We start from the raw sequence: 25326 nt of genomic DNA on the forward strand, positions 1-25326 counted from the left end.
AGCGTTCCACTTTCGTATTGTGACTGCACTCGAAACTTACACCTAGTCAATACTTGATAAAATTCAATTCAGAATAAAAAAACTCAAACTGACTTAGGTATCCCTTATCTTATCGAAGATGGAATACTTTAAGCACATCGAGCTTTCTGAGCTGGATCAGATCATGCCACGGCTGTATGTACGGTGGTTACTCTGCTTTCCTATTTTGAAAGATTCGCCATCAAAAGAGAGGATCATCGATATTATTAAGTCTGGGGTCAGGACTACTCTAGAGGCACTTCCGATTCTGACTGGCAATGTGGTTCCCAAATCCTCGGATCCCTCTCGGGTCGAAGTCCGGGTCCCCACCTCTGAGATTAAACGAGACTTCAAATTACAAGTTAAGAGTTATGATGAGGTGGAAGATCCGACCATGCCAACATACGAGCGTCTGAAGAAAGGCAATTTTCCCGTTTCGGAACTTCCAGATAAGCTTCTTGCTCCTGCCAATACGCCATCGACCCCAGTTTTCGATCTCCAGGCAACATTCATTCGTGGTGGCTTGCTACTCTGCATCAAGTGTCATCATGCAGTAATTGATGGAGCTGGTTTGGGTTTGGTTATCAAACTCTTAGCCCAGAATTGCTATCTCCACGCGAACCCTCACATTCCAGGAGAAGCTCCTAGTCTCCCGTCTATGGAACGTTCCGTACTACCCCACGGCTTGAAGGACCCTAGACTCAATGAACTGGGATTCAATATCTTGGTGGGTTCCAAGGGCACCGAAACTGCTGCCATTAAAGAATATGAACCCATGACCTCTCATATCTTCAAGTTTTCGGCAAATTCACTTCGGCAGCTCAAAGCTGCGTGCATTACCAGCTCTGTCAACTTCACTTCCCATGATGTCCTGACTGCACTACTGTATAGTGCTGTCTCTTATGCCAGGTCACTTCGCCTGTCAAAAATCTGTGACCAGAGATCTAGTGTTCCTTCTACCATGGGCATTGCAGTAAACGGGCGACGCCGTCTGAAGCCACCCATGGCCGGTTACGCTGGAAATCTCACCCTCTACGCTGCTTTCTCAAGCCCACTATCGTTACCCTGCGACCCAATACCAAGTGAAAAATCGACAGATATCACTTATCTCTCAACTAGGCTCAATCTTCCATATCTAGCCAGTCAAACCCACGCCACCGTAGCCTCGGTGACGGAGCCCTACATCTTGTCTACCATGGAACTCGCTTCTTCTCTCTCAGATGTCTCAAAACTGGTCCCATCATTCTCAGATTTCTACCAAGGGACGGACTTTTTCATTACCAGTGGTGCTGACCTACCCGTCTTTGATCATGAATGGTGGCCTGGCGGATTCGTGGAGGAGATGAGAATACCATTGAAGGCTCAGTGGGATGGGTCGTGTGCTGTGCTCGCAACAAAAGATAAGAGTACTGGATTAGATGTGCTACTTGGGTTGAGGGAAGATGATATGCTCGTTGCAAAGCGTATTTTGTTTGCATTTGGTGCCTATATTGTTTAGATCATTTTGTGGGTCTAATAAAACGCTTTTAGGAGGCGTAAAGCAAACTTATTTCTAAATCTATGACCAAAAAATCAATCTCGGCCGCTCACCCGAAGACTTCGCTGGAATCAGCCCCATAAAACTGCTCAACGTCAACCTCGCCCGCTGCTGCCCTGACCTGCCATCCTCCCCAATCTCTGGTTCGACAGGAAAAACTTGATGCATATTCCTTGAGTTGAAAATGCACAAGTCACCAGGCTGTGGTTGAATAGTAACCTTCTTTCGTCCTTCCACCAGCTTTTCCAGATAACCATAAGACGAACGATCCCGAAACTCCATCGCGTCTTCAGTCCACTGACAGTCATGTACTTCGGTCTTACCACCTTTTACCTGTGTCAAGTAAAGGTTGAAAACTGCCTGCTTAGTCACCTGATTGATGATCCAATCTTCAGTCCGGCTGTCGTAAGGTGACCAGTCGCAGTGGATGGGTGTTGAGTCGTTGATTGCCCGAAAAATTCCTGAGAAGTACTGCTCGCCGGTCCTTTCTGAGGCGACGGCAACATCGTACTCAGGCAGCAATGAGGCGATTTTGTCGATGATTGTGCGCCATATGTTTTGCCCCACAACCTTCCTCAGATTCTCATGAAGTTTCTCGTGCTTCTTGGTTTCCAGGAAGTATTGCTCCTTTTCTGTTCAAATCTTAGTCAAGGTTTGCGGGATAGGATGGGAACCCTACCATTACCGTCACTGGACCGCTGATTCAGCTGGTCGTCTGATATTGCTTGATACTCGAATTGCGCAACTCCTACTCGTAGAAGTGTTGGCCCCGGGACGTCGAGATATGGTGATAATTTAGGAGAGAGTTCGTCCTCGACCTTTTGGGCGATGTCACGAGACACGAACTGAGATTCCTTAATGCATCCCACTTTGCCGTCTAAGACACCAAGTAGGGACTCTCGAACGAATGGCGCTGGGTCTGTATTCTCCCATTGCGAAATGTACGAAGACATTTTGTCGTCTGATATCTTAATAGAGTTCTGGAATACGGGAAGACTTCGGAATTTTGCAGGAGGTAAATCAAAGCAGCGATGCTCTGATGCAGATTTCTGTAGCATGGTATCCCCCCTTTTCTGTTTGTTGCCCGTTCCTACGGGCGACTTAAGATAGCAACGCTACCAGCTAGCATTGATCCACTGTCCAGTGACTATAATGGTCCCATCAATACTCAATAAAGAAGGTCGATATAATGGTCGCAGATGTTTGATATTTTAATCCGACCAGTACTGAGCTGCAGACAGGGATTAAGGGGAACGGTGTGAGAGCCAAGAAGTCCATGGATTGCCACTAGTGGAGAAATACGGGGTCCTACTACACCATTGCGCTTTTCCGGGTCCTGGAATATTTCTAAACTGTAACCAGACTTATTTAAGAGATTCTCGAATGATTTAAGTGACGAATTCCACTTTGAAGACGTCACACTAAATGTGAATTTGGGAGCCCTCAACTCAGTATCAACCGACTCTTCCGCTCTTGGGTTGACGGCCTCACAGATTTCACCATGGCGCAAGCTGTACGCACTGCTGTCCTAAGTACAATATCTTCGCCATCAATTGCAGCAGGAAAGACATCAGAATGGCTTGTTTTGCTTGCAGACAAGCCTGGAGTTGTAAGTAAAGGAGTCTCAATTTCTTGAAGGGCGGGCTAACAACAACAGCTTGAACGTCGACTTCAGATCCGCCCTGTACACTCCAAAAACTTTGTTCGACTTCATGAAAGCGGCTTCGTATCATGGGCAGGTATGGACTCGGGCTCTTTCCGCCCTCATGCTTTTGTCCCCTGTTAGCTCCTTTGTCTTGGCGCTAACAGTATCCAGGCCCAGTATTCGAGGAGCACGTTATTGAAGGAACTCGGCCATTCATAGGCTCCATCATGGTGGTGAACGCACCAAGTCGCGAAATAGTGAAGGAAACACTTCAAAAAGACATTTTTGTCAAGGAAGGGATCTGGGATTGGGATCATGTTCGGATTTTCCCGTTTCGGACAATTTTACGGCAGGCTGCGAGTAAAACCGCTTGAGAATTTGAACATCTTTTGACGCACTCGCATTCATCTCAGATTCCGTGACTTCGGTTAAATTCTACCATGCACTCTAACCACATTTAAACATCGCGTAGGAAACCCGAGTCCAAGGTCTGAGCGTATTGTCCGCGTGGTTACCCTCATTTGTCACGGGCGGGGCGTCAGATTAGGGGATGCGCATCATGATGCAACTAAGCATGCCGAGAAGGTGGCTTCCGTATTAAAACCTGTAGAAAGACTGATTTCAGAAGCCACATTCCGCGGCGTCATCATGCCATTTCTCTTACCCGAGCAACTAAGATCATAGAGACCTGCCTAATACCGTAAGTACGGTAACATCAAAAAAGTTACAAATGGCGGCACCACGATTGCAGCTTGGAATCCGGCCAGCGGATTGCAAAGGCAATCCACAAGGAATGCCTGACGGATAGTCTGATACTGCTCAACCCGTGATGTTGACTCGAGAGCACCCAAAGTCCAAAGGTACCAGAACTCGTCCAGAAACACAAAATTATTCCTTATCCCCTTCCGCTAACCATGCCACAAGACTCTTCTCCAGATCTGGATTACTGGATAGATCGCCTTCACGACAAGGACCAATGCATTTTCCCAACTCTCAATGATGGTGTGAAGGAACTTAATGGGAGACAACGAGTAGATGTCAGAACTCCTGGCCTGGGCCCCTTGAATGAGTTCTGTCAAAACCATGATTTGAAACTATCGACAGTATTCCAAACGGCGTGGGGCCTGGTACTTCGAAGCTATACTGGAGTTGACGATGTCTGTTTTGGATTCAGGGAAGATCCATCAGAAATTTTGCCTTGCCAAATGAGCCTCACACGGGAAAGTGGCCTTAAGCATGCTTTGGACACGGTGGAAACGACGTTCACACGTGATTCAAATCATAGGACTTGCTCTGTAAAGGATATGGAAGATGTTCTCAAGCTGGGGCGAACAGGAATTTTTAACACGATTGTCAACTATCGGAATACTTTAGGACCGTTTGGGTCATCGACCTGCAATGGTCAGAGGAATGACCAGAAAATGCACTGCCACGTAGTCCATGGTGACAGCGACAATGGGAATCACGAGGATGACACGCCAGAGTCGCAGTATATGATTGCAGTCGATATCAAGTTATCCCCGAAATTCATATGGATGAGCTTGAGTTACCGACTGTCCGATTTGTCGAAAGGACAGGCAGCAAATGTTGCCAGCTCATTAGAAAAGGCTTTGTCGTGTGTCTTAAGCGGCGCACAAGAAACGGTGGGAGAACAACATCTGTTCAGTGAGCATCACCAGCGGCAGGTGAATGAATGGAATCGAGATCGCCCGGAATGGATAGATTTAACTTTGCACGAAGCGATCGCAACTCGGGTTAGATCGCAGCCAGATGCACCAGCTATCCGTGCCTGGGACGAGGAATGGACTTACCACGAGATGGACGAGTTGTCGTCAAGACTTGCTCGACATTTGGTCCAAATTGGTGTCAAGACGGGTATGAGAATACCATTGGTATTCGAGAGGTCGGGTTGGTGGGTGATCGCCCTACTGGCAGTTTCAAAAGCTGGTGGCGCTTTTGTTCCGGTAGATCCCACACAGCCTGTGCTTCGGCTGAAAGAAATCCTTCAGGACATCGAGCCACAATTCTTGTTATCTTCGAGCCAATATTCTGGGTTGTTAGTAGACTCGGTTGAGACCACAGTTGTGGTATCCCGAGCTGCTTTGGAGGAATTGTCTTCGAAGACCAGGTCACCTATACCCTTACCCAAGGTTTCTTCTAAAGATGTGGCGTATGTCATGGTACGTGTTTCAGCAGCAAACTCAATTCCTCTTACTTTTTCAGACATTTCCTCAACCTCTCGTGCTCTAATTGCCTGGCTGTGGCCTAACTGTCTTATAGTACACGAGTGGTTCGACCGGACACCCGAAGGGAGCTTTATTACAGCATGGAGGGTATCTTCCGGCGTTACTCCATTGGATCGAGAATACATCCCTCGGTCCAGGCACGATGGCACTCCAAGCGAGTTCTTATGCTTGGTCAGTGTGCATCATCGAAACCATATGTTCTCTGTGGCAGGGAGCATGTTTATGTATCCCGAGTGATTATTCTAAGCATGATGATTTCACTGCAGTTTTCAACGACATGCAGATCACGTGGGCCATGTTATCACCCTCCGTCATCAAAACTGTCCAAGCAGAGTCTGTTAAATATTTGAGGACGCTGATACTATGCGGAGAGCCTGTATCACTAGAAGTTGTTTCAAAATGGACTTCAGAAAAAACAAAAGTGTGGGTGGGCTGGGCGGCAACGGAATGTCCTGCTCTTGCAAGGCCTGACAATTTCACGGCAAACTCAGACGTACAGAACCTTGGTCCTTGCAAGGCAGTTTGCAGAGTGGTGGAAGTGGGCAATCATGAGCGTCAGGTACCTGTTGGCGCAGTGGGAGATATAGTTGTCCACGCACCCTGGATAGCAGCAGGTTACCTCAATGACCCAGAAAAAACTGCGGCAACTTTTCTAGATCGCCCAGATTGGTTGAATGGTAAGCCTTCAAGTTATGGCTCTCGGTGGTACAAGGTTGGTGATTTGGTCCGCCAAAATTCGGACGGAAGCTTGATACTCGCTGGCCGAGGTGATAACATGGTCAAGATTAGAGGACAACGATTTGACATGTCTGAAGTTGAGCGAAACCTGGCAGTTGACGACCACATTCGAAATTCCCTGCCAATTCTACCCAAAGTGGGAGTTTGCAAGCAACGCCTAGTAGCTGTAATTGCGCTGCATGATTTTACGCCAAAACCAGACGAGGGTAAGGATGAAATTACTATTCTAAAGGGGTCAGAATTGCGGAAAGCAGCTTCGTGGGTGTCAAAGTTTCAAGAGATCTTAGCGAAACGCATCCCATCTTACATGGTACCGAGCGTATGGATTATGGTGAAAAGCGTTCCACTCACTATTACTGGAAAGATTGACAGAGTCGCATTGAAGCGGTTTGTGGAGAAAATGGATGTCGAAACATACGAGGAGATCTGCACGTTGGGAGTTGAGCGAGAGGCCCCAACTACGCCAATGGAGATCCGTCTTCAAAAAATATGGGCAGAGATTTTGGGCCTCCCGTTGGAAAAGGTTGGACGGAATCAATCTTTCATCAGTCTTGGAGGTGACTCCATCTTGGCCATGACTGTTGGAGCCCGATGCAGGAATAACATGCTCCTGTTGCGTGCGCAAGATATCTTGAGATTCGGAACAATTGCTGAGGTTGCATTGCACACTACTCCAGTCGAAGACACGACGCGTGACGAGCTTGTTCTAGCTACCCAGTTCGACAGCCTACGCGGCTCCACCAAGGACAAGTTGCATCAAGTAGGCGTCATGGATATCGCCAACGTTGAAGATGCGTATCCTTGTTCCCCGATGCAACAAGGAATGCTCCTGAGCAAGGCCAGATCGACCGGGAACTACAACACATCTACCGTCTTTGAAGTTAGGCCTCGGTCTGTCGTTGCATTAAGTGCCGAAAGGCTTAAAGATGCATGGCAGCAGGTTGTTGATCGTCACTCAAGTTTGCGGACTTTCTTTGTGGAAAGCGTGTCGCAGAGTGGGTCATTCGATCAGGTCGTACTCCGAAATTACAATACGGCAGCGAGTGTAGTAATCTGGGACCGTGCTAATATCGACCGGACTGAGCATGCTATCCGCATGTTCGATGGCCATCAACCGGAAGCATACGCCAGTCATCAGCCACCACATCATTTTACAATACTCCACACGACGACTGGTAGGCTCTTCTTCAGAATGAACGTCGAGCACACTCTTGTGGACGGCATGTCAATTGCCATCCTTGTACGTGACTTGATCACAGCGTACGATGGAAATCTCCGACTTCAACCCACACATTTATACTCCTCATACGTCGCCAGCCTCCAGCAAATTGTCTGCAGTATTGATAACAAATACTGGAAAACATACCTGGATGGAATGAACCCTTGCCTGCTCCCGAACCTCAGCTACAGCTTGTCACGGGAACCCCAAAGACGCGAGTCACGATCACTCAGTGTGGAGATCAAAAATCCGCATCACCTGCTCAAGTTCTGTCAAAGTCAAGAAATGACGTTGTCTGCCCTCTTTCGCACCGTTTGGGGATTGATTCTTCGAGCTTTTACTAGCTCAGATGAGGTTTGCTTCGGATTCATTACTTCTGGGAGAGACCTTCCCGTCGCAGGCATCGAGGATATAGTCGGCACATTCATCAACATGCTGGTCTGTCGTATGAATCTGACCGAGACGAGTCTCTTGAAGGATATAATTGCGACAGCACAGACAGATTACTTGAGCAGTCTCCCCCACCAACATGCCTCGCTGGCGCAGATCCAGCACGTGCTTGGTCTTTATGGTCAGCGCTTGTTCAATACTTCCATGACAATTCTCAAGGAAGTTCCTCTGAGTTCGGGGGAAAATCCTAGCGTCGACTTCAATACCATTCATCAATGGTCGCCAAATGAGGTGAATTTTATTTCTCGACCGTATTTCATGTATTGCATTTTCTGACAAAATCTATAGTATGATCTTGACGTACAAGTATGGGTTTCAAGTAAGACCGTGAAAATGGAGCTTTGGTACAGAACCGAGTGGATTTCCAATGAGCATGCGCGGAACATTGCTTCCACGTTTAGCCAAGCGCTAGATGCCATCACGGACGAGCCAGATCAAAGAGTCGGACAGCTGGATCTTTTTAGCGAACACCATAGGGAGCAAGTGTGGGATTGGAATGCGAGATATCCGGACACAATCCATGCCTGCCTTCACGACCTCGTCACAGAACAAGCACTGAAGCGACCTCAAGAGATTGCGGTCCATTCATGGGATCGCGATTTGACATTCAGCCAACTCGAAGCATATGCCGATCGATTAGCTCATTATTTGGTATCTCTTGGAGTTGGCCCAGAAGTTCATGTATTCCTATGTTTTGAGAAGTCGGCGCTGGCTATTGTGGCAATTTTGAGTGTACTGAAAGCCGGTGGTGTCTGTGTCTCCGTTGACCCCGCACATCCAACACAACGATTACAACGAATTATCAATGACACCAGACCTCTATCCTGCCTTGTATCTCCCATGCACAGAGGGGTGTTCGACAGAGAAGGCCTAATTAATCTCGTCCCTCAAGTTGTTACTGTGGAGGAATCCCTTTTCGCTTCTTCTCGACTTGCAACCGTTCCTGCCGGAAAAGCGTGTCCTACGGTTGGTCCTAAGAACGCCGCATTTGTGTTATTTACCTCAGGAAGCACAGGTATTCCCAAAGGAATAGTGCATCAACATCAAGCGATCGCGTCATCATTGCATGCTCATGGAAATGCGATGCATGTTGGTCTTGACTCTCGCACCCTACAATTTTCCGCCTTCGTTTTCGATGTCAGTATCACCGAGATCTTCCTCTCCCTTACCCGTGGTGGCGTTCTCTGCGTTCCTTCTGAAGACGAGAGGATGAACAACCTCGAATCAGCAATCGTTCGCATGAGTGCCAACTGGGCGCACCTTACTCCGACTGTAGCCTCGCTCCTCAACCCTGAAAAGGTGCCTACTTTAAAGCACATGGCTCTTGCTGGGGAGCCGCTCAAGAAGGTCAATATAACAGAATGGGCTGAGAAACTTGAATTGGTGAATCTCTATGGTCCCGCTGAGTGCGCACTTGCCACTACTCTACGGGTAGGGCTGGTCAAGGACGACAGGCCGGACAATATCGGGCGAGCTGTTGGATTATTGACATGGCTTGTTGAACCCTCGAATACTAACCGTCTCGTTCCTGTCGGAGGAGTAGGTGAAATCCTCCTCGAAGGACCCAATATTGCCCGCGAATACTTAAAGGACAAAGACAGAACGTTGGCGTCTTTCATTGAGAATCCAACATGGTTGCAAGGCGAAAAGACGAGTCCCCCTCGGCGATTCTACAGAAGCGGGGACATAGCAAGGTACAATGGGGATGGGTCTATTCAAATCCTAGGTCGAATGGACACTCAAGTCAAGCTATACGGACAGCGTGTGGAGTTGGGCGAGATTGAGTATCAGTTGAAACTGAACCTCTCGAACCAAAAGCTTGTGAATTTAGCCGTCGTATATGCGAATTCCCCGGAACATCCAGGTGGCGGGCTACTGGCGTCTTTCTTGGAATTCGAGCAAAAGGCATCTGAGGTCGATCAGAATCAACTCATGGTCAAGATATCCCAGGAATTAAAAACACTTCTAGTCAGGTTGGACGTTCATCTCGCAGATGCTCTCCCTTCATACATGGTTCCATCCATTTATGTACCGTTGAACGCCATGCCACTACTAACTGCCGGGAAGATTGACAGAGGCCGACTCTCACGCATTGTCACTCAACTTTCCACCGAGCAAGTGAAGTTATACTCCTTATCCGAATTCCAAGAAGACAAAGGCAAGCCTCGAACGAGAATGGAGAGGGCACTGCATTCACTTTGGGCCCAAGTCCTCAATATCGATGGCAGCTCTATTGGAGTTTATGACAGCCTCTTTAGACTCGGGGGAGATTCGGTCGTGGCAATGCGCCTGGCAGCTGCCGGCAGAGAGGCTGGAATCACCATCCCGGTTGCGAGCATATTCCAATATCCCAAGCTTTCCGAAATGGCAGCGATCGCGAAGCCGCTGAGCGAGAGGACCTTTCAAGAGCTCGAGGCACGGTACAAAGTTAGGAGGGATATGGTCCAGCATATTTATCCATGTTCCCCACTTCAAGAGGGCCTTATCATACTATCAAGCAGGCAAGCGGACACATATGTGATCCAGCGCGCATTCAGATTATCATTCGAGACGGATGTGGAGAAGTTTCATGCAGCTTGGGAGGCCATCTACAAACAACACGCAATTCTTCGCACTCGAATCATCCATGTGGAAAAGACTATCGGCTCCATGCAGGTTGTTATAGATGGAAGTATTCGGTGGCGTTCAGCGAGATCTTTGGAAGCTTATTTAAAGGAAGACAAATCAAGTCCCATAGATTATGGGGAGCCGTTAACGAGATACGCCATGGTGGATGACCATGAAGGAAAGCGATTCTTCGTTTTCACAGCACATCACTCCGCTTTTGACAGCCAGTCTCTTTCGACGCTTTTCTCCGAAGTCACAAAGGCGTACGAATCACTTGTCTCTCTACGAGAATTGACCGCCTCAGACACCACACCTTACAAAACATTCGTCGAGCACATTTTCAATGCTGATATCTCGGCGGCCGAGTCATTCTGGAAGGACCAGTTTTCTGGTCTAAATTTTTCGACTTTTCCCAAACTGCTGGCAAATCAACATCCATTGGCGGACCATACTTTGGACTACTCCATGAAGCTCCCAAGATCTGTCAATGAGCTCGGAAGTTCTGTTTCAATGATTATTCGCGCGGCTTGGGCATTGCTTTTAGCGCAGTATTCCGATTCCCCAGAAAATGTTGTGTTCGGCATGACTTTAGATGGTCGGGATGATTCTCAGTCAGTGCCTGGCATTGCCACAGTCTTAGGTCCCACCATAGCAACGGTCCCCGTCAGAATATTCATCAACACCAAACACACAATTGGAGACTTCCTAGAAGAAACCCAAGCTCAGGCTGATGCTATGAGACCATTCCAGCATTTTGGTTTGCAGAATATCAGGGCGCTCAGTCCTGATGCCGCAAAAGCCTGTGACTTTCAAAGCTTGCTAGCTATCCAGCCCTTGCGCAAAGAGGGTGAAAATCATCCCACCCTGCTGAGCGATTATGTTACCACACGAGATGCGTCTTCGACATACCTACTTCTCTTGGAATGCCAATTGAAAGAGAATGGAGTGGATATTACGGCACAATATGATCAAAAGATTACATCAGACTCGCAGATGCAGAGGATCTTGCACCAGCTCGAACACGTGATCAAACAATTGTTGGCCGAAGACGCAAGTACTAAGCAGCTGAGGGAAATCCAGTTCTACAGCCCTCAAGACGCGAAGGACATGCATTCGTGGAATCAATCACTTCCACCGTTGCAAGATACTTGTGTTCATGATGTCATCGCTAAGCATGCAGCTCTACGTCCAGGTGCAATGGCAGTATGTTCGTGGGATGAAAACCTGAGTTACCATGAGCTTGACGAGCTTTCAACAACCCTTGCACATCACCTGGTGACGGCATTCAATATTGGTCCTGAATCGCTGGTGCCGCTGTGTTTCGCTAAATCTGCATGGGCTGTGGTTGCTATGATTGCGGTGCTAAAAGCTGGAGGAGGATATGTTCCTATGGATCCTTCCCATCCCACTTCACGTCTGCAAGAAATCGTTGAAGCAACGCGAGCTTCAGTCATTCTTTGCTCACCTCAATACGAGGCTCTCAGTCGATCCTTAGCTGGAAACTCATTTATAGTCAGCCGAAAGACCCTGAGCTACTGCAAAGCATCCGAGGGCGCAGCATGCACCACTGTCAAACCGAACAATGTGGCCTACATAATATTTACAAGCGGCTCTACTGGCACTCCAAAAGGAATCGTAATGGACCACGGAGCATTCTGTATCGCTGCGACCGAGCATGGAAAGCGTACCAATCTGAACTCTGAGTCTCGTGTCATACATTTCTCATCCTACGCGTTTGAGGCCTGCATCCTGGAGGTATTGACAGCTCTCTTCAATGGAGGCTGCGTCTGTGTCGCACCAGAATCCGAACGCTTGGAAGGCATTGCCAAGACTATGAGAGATCTCCATGTCAACTGGGCGTTCTTTACGCCGTCGTTCATTCGCACAATTCGCCCTGACCAAGTACCCGATCTGAAGACGCTAGTCTTAGGTGGTGAAGCTTTAGGAGCAGACAACATAGAGGTTTGGGTCGACCATTGCTACTTGGTGAATGGGTACGGCCCTTCGGAGACTTGTGTCTTCTCTGTAATCAATAACAATGTGCGTCGAGGCGACACACCAGACTTGATTGGCAGCTCTGTTGCAGGAGCATGTTGGATTGTGGACCCCGAAGATCATCGTAAATTGGTGCCACTGGGATGTGTTGGAGAACTGTTAATCGAAGGCCCCACCCTAGCTCGTGGTTATCTCAACGATCCAGACCGGACTAACCAAGTATTCGTTGAAAATCCCGAATTGCTGTCTCGAGGCCTAGAGATCCACGGAGGAAGGACCAATGGAGCAAAAGCGAATGGTCATCCTGACGGATACATCAATGGGAAATTGACGAACCGATCGACAAAGGGCACAGCAGGCCACACGGCTTTGAATGGTCAATCAACTGGGCGGCGGATGTACAAGACAGGAGATCTTGTATGTTACGATACTTCGGGCAATGCAGATGGTTCCATCAGATTTGTTGGAAGGAAGGATACGCAAGTCAAAGTTCGTGGCCAACGCATGGAGCTTGGAGACATCGAACACCATATGAAATCGAACCTGAAGAGTATCCAGCATGTCGCTGTCGAGCAAGTTGGACTAGAAGGACGTGAGAATCGCTACCTGGCAGCATTCTTCTCTTTGGAGGGCCAAGCTCTACCACCCACACGAGGAAGAGAGAGACAGCTCCCCATGTCTATGTCACGTGATTTAAAGGCTTCGATCGTGGCTGTAGAAGCAAGGCTTGGGGAGACTCTGCCTTCCTATATGATTCCGACATTCTATGTGCCCCTTTTAAGAATGCCTCTATTATCTTCAGGTAAGACAAATCGACGAGAACTGCGTCAAATTGCCGCTCAATTATCAGAGGCTCAGATTAGTCAATATTCCCTCGCAGATGGGCAAAAGCGAGCGCCTAATACTGAGAGGGAGATAGCGCTGGTTAAGCTTTGGGCCTCGATTTTTCAAGTTAGCCAGGAAACAAAGATTGGTCTCGATGATAGCTTTTTCAGACTTGGTGGAGATTCCATAGCCGCGATGCGTTTGACGTCCCTCGCCCGCGAAAAAAAGATATTGCTCACTGTAGCCGAAATATTCAAGAATCCTCGTCTAGAGGACATGGCTGCAAGCAGTCTATCACTGAGTGGAAATGAAGATACAAAGATGGAGCCCTTCGTATTACTTCGAGAATCTGCAAATGTGGATGAGCTATTGCGAAAGATACAAAGACAATACCAAATCACAAAGGAGGTCATCGAGGACGCTTTCCCAGTGACTCCACTCCAGGAAGGACTTATGTTGTTGTCGATCAAGCAACCAGGATCTTACATGAGTCAGATAACCTTGAGTTTACGACCAGATGTCGACATCAACCATTTCAAAGCCGCATGGCAAAGAACAGCAGAGAGGAACTCCGTTCTCAGGTCTCGATTTGCACATACTGGATCCCAGACAATTCAACTTGTGATGGAAGAAAGTATTGACTGGCGAACAGGATCAGATTTGGAGACGTACCGACTCCGCGACAAGAAAGTTCAGATGGAACTTGGAAAGCCCCTAACTCGGCATGCGATTATCGATGCAGGTGGCGATGAGAGATACTTCGTTTTGACCGCACACCACTCCCTGTATGATGGCTGGTCTTTGATGCTTATCATGGAGGAACTCGACCACTTGTTTACAGGTGGACCTGTGAAGCCAGCTGCGCCTCCCTATGCTACCTTCATCAAGCACTTAAGAAACATCGATCTAGATGAGGCAAAGTCTTTCTGGCAGGCTCAATTTTCAAACAAATCCCTCTCTAGCTTCCCTGAACCAAGATCTGTCACTCAAGCTACTGCAGAAACATCAATCGTCAAACTTACGGAAATAACCAGACCGGCCGGATCTGATATTACTTTGTCTACCGTAATGAGAGCAGCGTGGGCTCTTCTGGTGGCTAGATACGCCAGTACAGATGATGTCTTCTTTGGAGCCACTCTCATGGGCCGGAACGCTTCTTTACCCAACATCGAGAGAATGACTGGACCGACAATTACCACTGTACCGGTTTGCGTGTCAATTGACGGGTCCCAAACCATCGATAAATTCTTGGACCAAGTTCAAAACCAGGCGACAGAGATGATTCCGTTCGAGCATACAGGACTTCAAAATATCAAACGCATTGGGCCAGAGGCAGAAAAAGCATGCAATTTCCAGAACCTCCTTGTAATCCAACCGGAAGGCTCCGAAGATATTAAGAGCAACCTCTGGAAAGAAAGTGCCTTGTTTGCGAAAGGAGAAATGGTGACACTCACGTACGCTTTGATCCTGGAGTGTAGACTATATAAGGATAAAGTCAGAATCACTGCCCAGTACCGAGATAATATCATTACCACCAGTCAGATGCAGCGAATGGTCCATCAATTCGAGCAAGTCATGCACAAACTCAACGACGCAATCCCAGGTGTCCGAACAGTTAACAGTATTGAGGTCTTCAGCAAGAATGACATGGACGAAGTTTTAGAGTGGAATAAGGAAACATCGGTGCTTTCCAACTCCAAGGACTGTATCCATCACACCATCGAACGTCAAGCGATCCAACGACCACACGCACAGGCCGTAGACTCTTGGGATACGAGTTTTACATATGCTCAGCTCAACAAACTGTCGGACAAGCTAGCCCATCATCTGAGTGCTTTAGGTCTCGGCCCTAACCAATTCGTTCCATTGTGCTTCGACAAGTCAGCATGGACCATCGTAGCGATTTTGGCTGTATTGAAAGCAGGTGGTGCATACTTGTCATTGGATCCTAAGTATCCTATAAATCGAAATAACCATATCATTCAAGATGTCGAGGCCAAGGTTATTCTTACAGGAAGTCAGCATCAAAAACTATTTGACCCGTCAGCATATTATGTTCTGGTTGTCGATCGGGAGTTTATCGAGAGTCTCTCGGACCCGAAAGCTAAACAGTCTAATTTTAGAAGCCCAAATAATGCGGCTTTCATAGTCTTCAGTAACCCAGCCCCCTTTTACCACCACGTTTCAGCATCAAAGCTAACAACATTCAGCTTCAGGGTCTACCGGCGAACCCAAAGGAATTGTAATGGAGCACGGAGCATTCTGTAGCAGCTCTCGGGAGCATTCCAAAGCGTTGCTCATCAACTCAGAGTCCAGGGTAATGCAATTTGCAGCATACAGCTACGATGTCAGCATGGGAGAAATCCTCACAACGCTGATGCAAGGTGGTTGTGTATGCGTCCCATCGGAAGAAGATCGGATGAGCAGACTGGCAACGTCCATAAATGCACTTAAAGCCAATTGGATCTTCTTGACGCCAACCGTTGCTGGGTTCCTTCAGCCTGACGAGGTTCCTGGGTTGAAGGTTCTAGTACTTGGAGGAGAACATGCCACGGCGGATAACATTAAAACATGGTCAGAAGTGCTCCATCTCATTAATAGTTATGGTCCGGCTGAGTGTGCAATCTGGTGCGCGTGTACAACAGGCCTGAGCTTGGATGCGGACCCAGCGAGCCTTGGCAAGTCCGTGGGTGCATCTATCTGGATTACCGATGCCACTGATCCTAACAAACTGGCTCCTATCGGCTGTGTTGGCGAGCTTCTTGTCGAAGGGCCAACCCTCGCACGTGAGTATCTCAACGATGTGAAGAAGACTGCAGCGGCCTTTATAGAGAATCCAGAGTGGTCAAATGATGGATTAGGAAGGCGCAGACGGATGTACAGGACAGGTGATCTCGTGCGATATGGATCTAATGGGAACATCCTCTTCGTTGGCCGCAGAGATACCCAGGTCAAACTCCACGGACAGCGAATCGAACTCGGCGAGATTGAACACCATGTGATGAGATACAGTCCACCGGGCTGGTTTCCAGTCGTCGACATACTTCGCTTCTCTGAGGGTGAGAGAGACGCCGCTATATCTGCGTTTATTCAGGTCCGGAAAGTCTCAAATGATAACCCAACTTCGGGCGAGATAACTCTTCCTGTGACGGAGACCATGAACACTGCTCTGAACCAGTTACGGTCGGAACTTGAGCAAGTTTTGCCAACCCACATGATCCCGGCTGCCTATATTCTAGTCCGGCAAGTACCACTTACAGCCGGTGGAAAGGTAGATAGGATGGCGCTGCGAAAGATCGGTGAAAGCTTGACCGACCATCAGCTGCTTCCATATTTGCTAGCTGGTCAAGGGGCCTTGCGGGCTCCGTCAACCGAGACAGAAAGAAGACTTCAAAAACTATGGGCTAAGGTGTTAAATATGAGCGAGGACTCGATTGGGTTGGACTCTAACTTTTTGCGGATCGGAGGCGATTCGATTGCTGCAATGAGATTGTCTGCCATCGCGCGAGAAAACGGGCTACTGTTGACGGTGAAAGCGATCTTCACGTCGCCAAAGCTGGATGACATGGGCAAGAATACCACCCCGATCTCATCGGTTCAGGGATCAGAAACAACTTACACCCCCTTCTCATCGCTAAGAGTTCCTGATGCCGCTGCATTCCTTGAAAAGATCATTCATCCCCAACTTCCAAGCGTGGGCGAATTTGACGAAATCGAAGACGTACTCCCCGCGACCGACTATCAACGCTGGACCTTAGGATGCGGGCAACTGAAAACCAGAGGGTATAACAATTACTTCATTTTCCATATGAGAGGTCCTGCGGATCCGCAACGAATTCAGTCCGCCTGTCAGCAGCTCATCGACCATCATCCTGTCTTACGTACTGTGTTTGTTACTCACAAGCACCAACTTTTCCAGGTCGTTTTGAAGCATGTCCAAGCTGAGTTCACACAGTACGAGGCCCTAGACATCTTGGGGTTTTTACAGTCGGTTTTGGAGAGCGATATGCGGCGACCTGTGGATCTTAATAATCCCAGTATTCGATTTCTTCTAGTAAAACAAGGCCCGGATGAGTACCGATTGATGATGCGAGCGTCCCATTCCCAATACGATGGCATATCACTACCAATATTGTTACGAGATCTAAAGGCTGCTTACCTCGGAGAGAGCTTCTCGAGTAGTTTGCCATACTCTAGGTTTATTCATGGTTCATCACGTGTGATGAAGGTGTCCGATGCGGAAGCCTTTTGGCGAAAAGAGTTAAAAGATTCGACAATGACCAATATCTTATCCCATACAAAGCCAGCCTATCGCAACCCTGTCAATACATCTCTCAAACAGGTTATTCAGGTCAATTCCGCACTTTCAGGAGGCATCACTTTCGCCACCATCTTCAAGGCTGCATGGTCCCTGGTTCTGGCACAATTCTCTGCCAGCTCGGATGTGGTCTTTGGGCAGATCTCCACCGGGAGAAATGCTCCAATCCAAGGTATTGATCAGGTAGTGGGACCTTGCATGAACCTTCTTCCTGTTAGAGTCAAAATAGACTCAGCGTCAACCTTCAGAGATCTTCTCCGGCAAGTTCAAAGTCAGCATCTAGATATGTCGCCATACGAAACTCTCGGCTTCCAACATATTATTGAAAAATGCACGAGCTGGCCAAAATGGACCCGATTCAGCTCCATACTCCAGCACACAAACTTCAACAGCGGCATGGGTGACGTCGACATATGGGATAATATTGAAATGAAACTAGGCAGCTTTACCCCTGATCATGATGTGTCTGATATCTGGATCTGGACGGGCCCATCTGATGATGGGTTTTCGATCGATTTCACCTACTCAAGTGAAGCTGTGTCTGAGTCCTTGGCCCAAGGAATGCTCGATAAACTCTGTGACACAATCCTGAAAATTACTAAGAATCCGGAGGCTTCTATCTTTTCGGTCCTCTCAAAAATTCAACCGAAGTTTCCATCGTCGCTTGCCAACGAGAAAGCCGATCGGGCTGGGAACTTCTTCCATCCAGAATACATCTCAGGCGGGCCGTTGGAATCAATTGTGGAGAAGGTCTGTGGTAGCGTCTTTGGTGACGAAAACGATAAATTACCCGTCAGTGTCACCATAGACACACCTTATTTCGAATTGCGCGGGGACCTCATCGCTGCTACCCAATTATCGATGGCTTTCTGCACTTTCAACTTCCAGGTTTCGCCTGAGGACATTATCGACAATCCTACGATGCGCCTTCAAGCTGCAATGCTAAACGCCTTAAATATCTCGTTATTCTCTAAGTGAGTCCTTGAAAGAGATCATTGAATCTCCTGTGCATATAAAAGAGCTTTTAATTTCCTAAAAGACGCAAATGCTCTGTTTACCCATTTTGGTATCCAGTCGCAATGCGTTACAGCTCTGCAACTCATAGAAAATGCATAATACGGTACTATTTAAGGCAAGAGATTTTTATATGGGCTAGCTAGGTGCAACGTAAGTTGTGGCGTAACGCTGCTAGTGGCGTGATACCTTTAAATCTTAACCACAGTTAACTGAGAACTTAAATTACTTAACAATGGTATGGGTTAAATTAGAATCAAGTTGCAGTTCTTAGGGTACTCTCACGTGCTGCAAGCTAGAATAATCGGTTAATATTAGAGTTGCCACCTAAACTGTCGAAAATATCAGAATTGTCACCCTGTAAGTTAACTATTAAAGCACATTCTGAAGAAGACATACAAAAGGCAATAACTAGCTGGAAAGATAGATAGTTTTCATCTATACGGGCTATAGCAATACACTTTCAAGTTTCACACACTGCGCCATCGAATGGCCGGACGTAAAACAAAGTTTAGCGGGGTTGCACAGCCGTAATGGTGACGGAAGCCGGTATTATTAAGTTAGTGGTCGTCTAGTGCCTCTACGTCACTGCCATCGGAACATTAGCATATCGTTACGGCGAGATAAACAGCACTATGCGATAAGTCACATAGCGCGTGCAAGCAGCATTTCATTTCGTTTCCCCTATCTTCCTTATAGGCTAGTTGGCTTCTTATTCTCTTCTCAATCCGCCCGTTCATACTCTTGATAAGAAGCTCAGCAACCGAACACTCCCCATCTACCCACTTTGCCGTATCTAATCCTAGAAAAATGTCAGCCACAACCACGGCTCATTGTGCATCTCACCCTGTGGGCCTTAAGAGTAACTTCAAGCATCCTTTCAAATTTCTACACGAGAAGCTTCAGCCAAAAATCAACAATGTTAAAGTTGCTTTCAGTCACAAAAGGTGAGCACGCCAGAGTAGCACCCAATTTGTGCATGGCTTAGCGTGGCCCAGACACGAGCTTGGAAAGTTGGGGAATACAGTATGCTTGACCAGACACACATTACTCCGCCTCTCCTAATAGATTAGTTCAATCCCAACCATCGTCATGACGAAAAACACGAGAAAATCACCGACGACAAGAGAACAAGGATTAGCAGCGGTCATCCATTTCAATCTTTTGCACCCGAGCGCCCTGGGAACGATGTCAAGTGGTATGTCGATGGACGGGACTATTACTGGGTGTGTACAGCTCAAATATCACACACGGGATCGTGAATCTGATTGTAGCAGGCAGTCTCAATTGCTCTAGAGCGCGCGAAAGAGACCATATATATTGAGGATTGGTGGCTTTCTCCCGAGTTATTCATGCGAAGACCTCCATGCTTCAACCAAGAATGGCGGCTGGACCAGATTCTAAAGCGTAGAGCAGAAGCGGGCGTCAAGATATACGTGATAGTCTACCGCGAGGTCGAGGTTATTATACAGGTCAAGATGTGGCATGCCCTACATTGCTAACATTGCGCCAGGCTGCTCTTACATGCAACTCCAAACACACAAAGCAAGTCCTTCAAGGAATCTGCCCTGTAGGAAGCAAGGGATACGGCAATATCGTGGTCATGCGCCACCCAGACCACAACCGTTTCGAGAACGCTGCAGACAGGACCTTATATTGGGCTCACCACGAGAAATTCGTGGTTATTGACTATCACACAGCCTTTATTGGCGGTCTTGATCTCTGCTTTGGGAGATGGGATACTCATCAACATCCGCTTGTTGATGTGCACCTAGGAGGAATTTTCAACGAAATCTGGCCAGGTCAGGACTTTAACAACAATCGCGTGATGGATTTTCAGAATGTCGAGGAGTGGAAATCTAACGCGCTGTCTAAAGCTGAGTATGGACGTATGCCATGGCATGACGTTGCTATGGGGGTCCTAGGACCCTGTGTGGTCGATATTGCAGAACATTTTGTTCTACGATGGAATCTCATCAAGAGGGATAAGTACAAACGGGACGGCAGGTACAATTGGTTGATTATGGAAGGTCGAGATGGGCGTGATGAGGACCTAATTGGAGTTCAGAGACCGAATTTTCCTGTTGGGGAATACGTCTCTCATCCGCTATCTCCACTGAGCAGCAAGGCTCTGGGTAACCGAGGCACTGTTCATGCTCAAGTTGTTCGAAGTAGCTCCGATTGGTCCAGTGGTATCTTGACCGAACACAGCATTCAGAATGCATACAGTGAAGTGATCCGCAACGCACAGCACTACATCTACATTGAGAATCAGTTTTTTATCACTGCCACCGGGGATAAGCAGGCGCCTATCAAAAATACTATAGGGAAAGCGATCGTGGAGGCAGTGGTGCGAGCCGGGCGAGAAGGTCGGAAATTTCGTGTCATTGCAGTTATCCCGGCCATACCCGGATTCACAGGTGATCTCCGACATGGTGTGGCGGTGGGAACAAGACGTGGTCCTGAGGTGGGAACGAGAGCAATCATGAATTATCAATACCAGTCCATCTGTCGGGGAGAGCAATCTATTTTCGAGCAAATTAGAGCCCAGGGCGTGGACCCTGCTCAGCACATTTTCTTCTTCAACCTTCGCTCCTACGATCGCCTAAGGGCTACAACGGCTCTTGAACCGCATGGGGGAAAGCATGGTGTCAAAAACCGGGAAGTTCAAATGGCCGAGGCACAGCAAACTACGGATTCAGGGATTCACAGTGCAGGAGACCAAGGAGGAGACCTGGGTAGGCATATACCTAATTATGGGGACTACGACGAAGAAAAGAGGACAAACGCAAAGCGCAGGCATGAGACAGCAGAAGAGCCAGTTGGCTCTAATCGCGCAACAGAGAGGACACAGAGCGTCGCCAAGAACGCGATGTACCAAATGCCAAAGCTCGAAGATGAGCTCCAGGGATGCAACACGATAGGGGAAGTAGATAGCTGGGTCCAGGAAGAGTTGTATATCCACGCAAAGCTCCTGATCGCTGATGACAGGACTGTCATTTGTGGCAGCTCAAATTTAAACGATAGATCCCAACTAGGATCTCGTGACAGCGAGCTTTCTATTGTCATGACGGATACGGAGCCGCTCGAATCGAAAATGAACGGACAGGAGTTTGTAGCGGGGCGCCATGCTGCCACACTCCGACGGTATTTGTGGAGAGAACACCTAGGTCTCCTGCCACCGCAAGATTTAGACGCCAGAAGAGAGGCAAATGCGCAACCGCCGGGCATACCAAACGATCCTCACCAAGGCGACACCTATGAATTCGTGGGTGATCCTCTCGGTAACGAGGTCTGGCATATGTGGACGTCGCGCGCCACTCAGAACACCAACGTTTTCAGCGAGCTATTCCACGCTGACCCCGACAACTCCGGTAAGCATATCCTCTCCCTTTCATGTGTCTCACAGTTAACGACCTGCGCTCGAAGTCAAAACCTTCAAAGATTACGACAAATACCTCCCTGCAAAGGGTACTAAGGCAGGACATGTATACGATCGGACCCTGCCACGTAAAGACATACTCCGCAAGCTAGACCTAGTTAAAGGGCATCTCGTGTGGATGCCTCTGGAATTTTTGAAGGACACGCCGATGTCCGAACCAGGCATCCAGTTCAATTCCTTGACAGACTATGTCTATACCTAGACTTGCCGTGCGCGGAAATGTTTGCGCTTGCTGCAAGCAACATCGTGGTCTCGGGATCGACGTACAGTGCAGTGTACTATTCGCAATATTCATCACTTCTAAAAAAAAATTTAACGTGGTTTATCACCGAGTCGATCATTTTCTCCCACCTTACTACCTACCAACTTTAACACGCGTTTTCTCAACTACTAATGGAAAATCAAACCCAAGAAGCACAGATCTCAAAGGCCTGGTCTGCAAAAGCACAACGGCCAGCCTAAATGGGGTAAAGCCGTTCCTAGGTAGGCACATGTGTATAACGCACAGCTTTAATGTAGCACAATCTGCACATTAGTGGTGTCTGGTCCCCAGCCAGGAGGGAGTCTGTGCTGTTGCTCTCTCTCGCACGCGTATTCCGGCTTGGCTGGAACATTGTAGTCTTTTAGCTCAGTTAGAGTGACAATGCGGAACAACTTATTGATTATGATTTGGTCTCTCATTTTAGCAGTCTTTATAGTATAAGGAAATTAATTCTTATGCCTCTACCAGCCAGCCCTATTGCCAGCTTCTAAAAAATCTCGATTTTCGAGGCCGGTAGTGCTCTGTACTCCTATGGAATGCTGCCCTTGAGGCATTAGTCTCCATTCCCTCGAGCCAAGCGAAGCTTCTTGCGTCGCGTTCTAGTCCGAGCAACAAGGGGCCGTTTTAGGTTCCCTGGCGAGCTGATTGGGATATCCCTTTTACGCTGGAGTTGGCAGCTGCAATCCGATTGTCGTGGCCCTGCAGTGCTTTTATGATTCGGCTGCCCAAATTTGGCGTTAGCTTTTGTTTCTCAATGAACCAGTCGATAGGTTTTGGGAACGCACTTATACGTCGATGGTATAATCTGTTGAATCTAAGGTTGATGTCGGCCTGATCAGAAGAATGACGGACTCGAAATGCTACCAGCTTGGTATAACGCCCACAAAGCTAAATTTTTCCTGTAAAGACGCTACGTCCCATACCTGCTTCCGATTTTAACCTACATATTCTTTTGTGAAAAAAAAAAACTGCGTAAAGTCTCGCTCTATGCTTCCAGCAATTGACAGACTTCGTTCTACCGATGTCTGGTGCCGTATCATGGGTTAATGGAAGGCCGATTGGGACCGCCATGATCGATTGTTCGTGTGTGGGGGCCCTTTCGCGATAACTTCACTCGGCGGGGACTTTACTAGTGTAATAGTCACGTGAAGATAAGTGATTCTAGCATAATCGGCACCGATGGTCTGCAACTTCGTGATGAAACTCGCAAAGGAGCATATTCTTCTGCTGCAAAAGGCTGGATGAGTGGAAGACTTTTCTTAACAATGGTATTAACTCATCTATGAGGGGTTGAAAATGGAAGCCTGAATAGTAATATGGCGATTGGTTGGTGATTGGTTTCGGCCATACCTGAACAAGTTGGGCAGCAGCGCATAGCGCCAACTCCTTGGCCTGTCCATGGGTTCCCTGGTAGTTCTTCCATGAGGATGAAGCTGACGCCAGTACCGTAACTGAATACTCGAGTTGCTCGTACTGCGGTCGGTGGTTTCAAGAAACGTCAGAGTTGCATATTCGCTGAGAATAAGGTACACAACCAGCGAAGATGGAAGACCAACTGCAAAGCTGGCAATACCTGGAACTCGAAATAGCCATGAAGGAGAGCCATCGTGGAAACGAATGCGACCGTGGTAGTTGGCGCTCCCCATAAGAGCGCCTGGGCCAACCGTGGAAGAATGTCCGAGACCACTGCGTCGTTGATTCGAGAGCGAAGATGGTGGCATTATCCGTTTTCAGGACGCGAGAGCAATCGTTACAAACTGTAAGTTGATCATTATAGGCTTTCTGCTACATTTACAGGCCATAGTGGCGGAGAATCGGTTCCTCATCACCACTTCTTAAGCCTCCAGAACCACTCCACCATTACCAGACTCGTCCAACAACTGCCCTTTTAATCCCTCCACTTCCCTTTCCATAACCTCGTTATTCTCCGACTGCTTTGCCGTCTCAAAATCAATGAGAATTGCGCCCCTTTCCGAAATCAAGAAGTTGTGCTTGTTTAAATCGCCATGAAGGACTCCCAATCCATGCAATCGTCTGACAACGGCCTCACAGGCAGGAAGGTCCGAGATCGTAGCGTGGTGACCTTCAACATATTCGATGAGGAATCCGATAACCCGTCCATCTTCAGTTAAGTACCCTAAGAACTCCGGCCCGATATTGTGGCCCTCTATCCATGAATACGCTTGAGTCTCGGCGATGTAGTACCCGATCTCCCAGTGGAATCTCGCAAATTTGGCGACTATTGGTTTCTCGAATTGTGGGGAAGATGCCATGTAGACGTTCGACCTGAGTCTTTCTCCGATTTCAAAGGATAGGTATGGGTAGAACTTTGAGTGCCACAGTGGATTGATTGAAGGGAGATTTTCCTTGAAGGTCTCTGCGAAGAATGGCGTTGGACTTCCCGCCGTTTGCGAGATGCGACCACAGTTCCAGTCGCCTTCGGGAAATGGCGGCAACTTTTCTAGGAGGATTGGTGGGAAACATAGGTCGTCGACTTCGTAGATTCCTGGATCGATGGTGATGTACTTGAAGTGCTTTTTGTTCACCAGCATTCTGTAATAACTGGGTGTGTTGCCCTCGGGATCTATATCTTGATTCAAGATCTCGACCTTGGTAAGATGCATAGCTTTGGCGGGCGTGAGGCCCTCGGGTACACAATAAAGAACGCGTTTAATAACAAGACTTCACTTGGTTTCCTCGATTCGGTGTTGATATCGAGGTCTGTGGTAGATTGGCGCGAACCTTTATTGGAGATGTTGTTGCAGAACATGAGTATCGCGTTGAAAAGAATTGCAAGTTCGACAGCGGTTTAGTTAACGAATAAGATCATTGTTAATACTGTACACACAATCTGCCTCAGCACTTTGCAGAACATTTAAACGGGAGTATCTAGCTGAGGTTCACGGACTCCGGGCGCTTATTGTGCATCAACGGCGCGAAATGATACATCCCTTCTTACGATCATCCCTTTGGTGCGATAGTAGCCAATTGATCTATCCTAAGTTTCGAC

General features: G+C 47.9%; 7 protein-coding genes across 7 annotated transcripts; 4 read left to right on the forward strand and 3 right to left on the reverse strand.

The window, feature by feature from the left end:
- The first annotated feature begins 35 nt into the window (after window positions 1–35).
- Window positions 36–1602, forward strand: VE01_09240 (uncharacterized protein). The gene has a single exon (XM_018278655.2). It carries the CDS (start codon window positions 119–121, stop codon window positions 1514–1516), a length of 1398 nt encoding a protein of 465 aa, XP_018126913.1. The 5' UTR covers window positions 36–118; the 3' UTR covers window positions 1517–1602.
- Window positions 1577–3561, reverse strand: VE01_09241 (uncharacterized protein; the record flags this gene model as incomplete). Its single annotated transcript, XM_059464044.1, has 3 exons — window positions 3208–3561; window positions 2235–3156; window positions 1577–2187 (listed from the first exon to the last, which is right to left on the reverse strand). Exons 2-3 carry the CDS (start codon window positions 2611–2613, stop codon window positions 1577–1579), a joined length of 990 nt encoding a protein of 329 aa, XP_059319388.1. The 5' UTR covers window positions 2614–3156; window positions 3208–3561.
- VE01_09242 (uncharacterized protein) lies at window positions 2912–3594 on the forward strand. Its single transcript, XM_018278657.2, has 3 exons — window positions 2912–3164; window positions 3213–3294; window positions 3372–3594. Exons 1-3 carry the CDS (start codon window positions 3057–3059, stop codon window positions 3572–3574), a joined length of 393 nt encoding a protein of 130 aa, XP_018126914.1. The 5' UTR covers window positions 2912–3056; the 3' UTR covers window positions 3575–3594.
- A 122-nt stretch (window positions 3595–3716) lies between these two features.
- On the forward strand, window positions 3717–18576 carry VE01_09243 (Nonribosomal Peptide Synthase (NRPS); the record flags this gene model as incomplete). Its single annotated transcript, XM_018278658.2, has 5 exons — window positions 3717–4060; window positions 4125–5380; window positions 5481–8084; window positions 8142–15435; window positions 15491–18576. Exons 1-5 carry the CDS (start codon window positions 4030–4032, stop codon window positions 18574–18576), a joined length of 14271 nt encoding a protein of 4756 aa, XP_018126915.2. The 5' UTR covers window positions 3717–4029.
- Window positions 18577–19422: 846 nt separating this feature from the next.
- On the forward strand, window positions 19423–22256 carry VE01_09244 (uncharacterized protein; the record flags this gene model as incomplete). Its single annotated transcript, XM_018278659.1, has 6 exons — window positions 19423–19559; window positions 19611–19638; window positions 19686–19838; window positions 19890–20072; window positions 20126–21986; window positions 22042–22256. 6 exons carry the CDS (start codon window positions 19423–19425, stop codon window positions 22254–22256), a joined length of 2577 nt encoding a protein of 858 aa, XP_018126860.1.
- Window positions 22257–23596: 1340 nt separating this feature from the next.
- VE01_09245 (uncharacterized protein) lies at window positions 23597–24037 on the reverse strand (the record flags this gene model as incomplete). The annotated part of the gene is made up of 1 exon (XM_018278660.1): window positions 23597–24037. The coding sequence occupies one exon, from the start codon at window positions 24035–24037 to the stop codon at window positions 23597–23599; it is 441 nt and encodes a 146-aa protein (XP_018126861.1).
- A 27-nt stretch (window positions 24038–24064) lies between these two features.
- VE01_09246 (uncharacterized protein) lies at window positions 24065–25153 on the reverse strand. The gene has a single exon (XM_018278661.2). The coding sequence runs from the start codon at window positions 24938–24940 to the stop codon at window positions 24152–24154; it is 789 nt and encodes a 262-aa protein (XP_018126862.1). The 5' UTR covers window positions 24941–25153; the 3' UTR covers window positions 24065–24151.
- Between the last annotated feature and the right edge of the window lie 173 nt (window positions 25154–25326).

Source organism: Pseudogymnoascus verrucosus (genome assembly GCF_001662655.1).
Source record: "Pseudogymnoascus verrucosus strain UAMH 10579 unplaced genomic scaffold scaffold_52, whole genome shotgun sequence".
NCBI lineage: Eukaryota > Fungi > Ascomycota > Leotiomycetes > Thelebolales > Thelebolaceae > Pseudogymnoascus > Pseudogymnoascus verrucosus.

Excerpts from the sequence above, each read along its gene's own strand:
- VE01_09240 (XM_018278655.2), top strand. The coding sequence starts at position 119 with ATGGAATACTTTAAGCACATCGAGCTTTCTGAGCTGGATCAGATCATG.
- VE01_09242 (XM_018278657.2), top strand. The coding sequence starts at position 3,057 with ATGGCGCAAGCTGTACGCACTGCTGTCCTAAGTACAATATCTTCGCCA. Across the intron at positions 3,165-3,212 it reads TTGCAGACAAGCCTGGAGTT|CTTGAACGTCGACTTCAGAT; the intron begins GTAAGTAAAGGA and ends TAACAACAACAG. Across the intron at positions 3,295-3,371 it reads CGGCTTCGTATCATGGGCAG|GCCCAGTATTCGAGGAGCAC; the intron begins GTATGGACTCGG and ends AACAGTATCCAG.
- VE01_09246 (XM_018278661.2), bottom strand. The coding sequence starts at position 24,940 with ATGCATCTTACCAAGGTCGAGATCTTGAATCAAGATATAGATCCCGAG.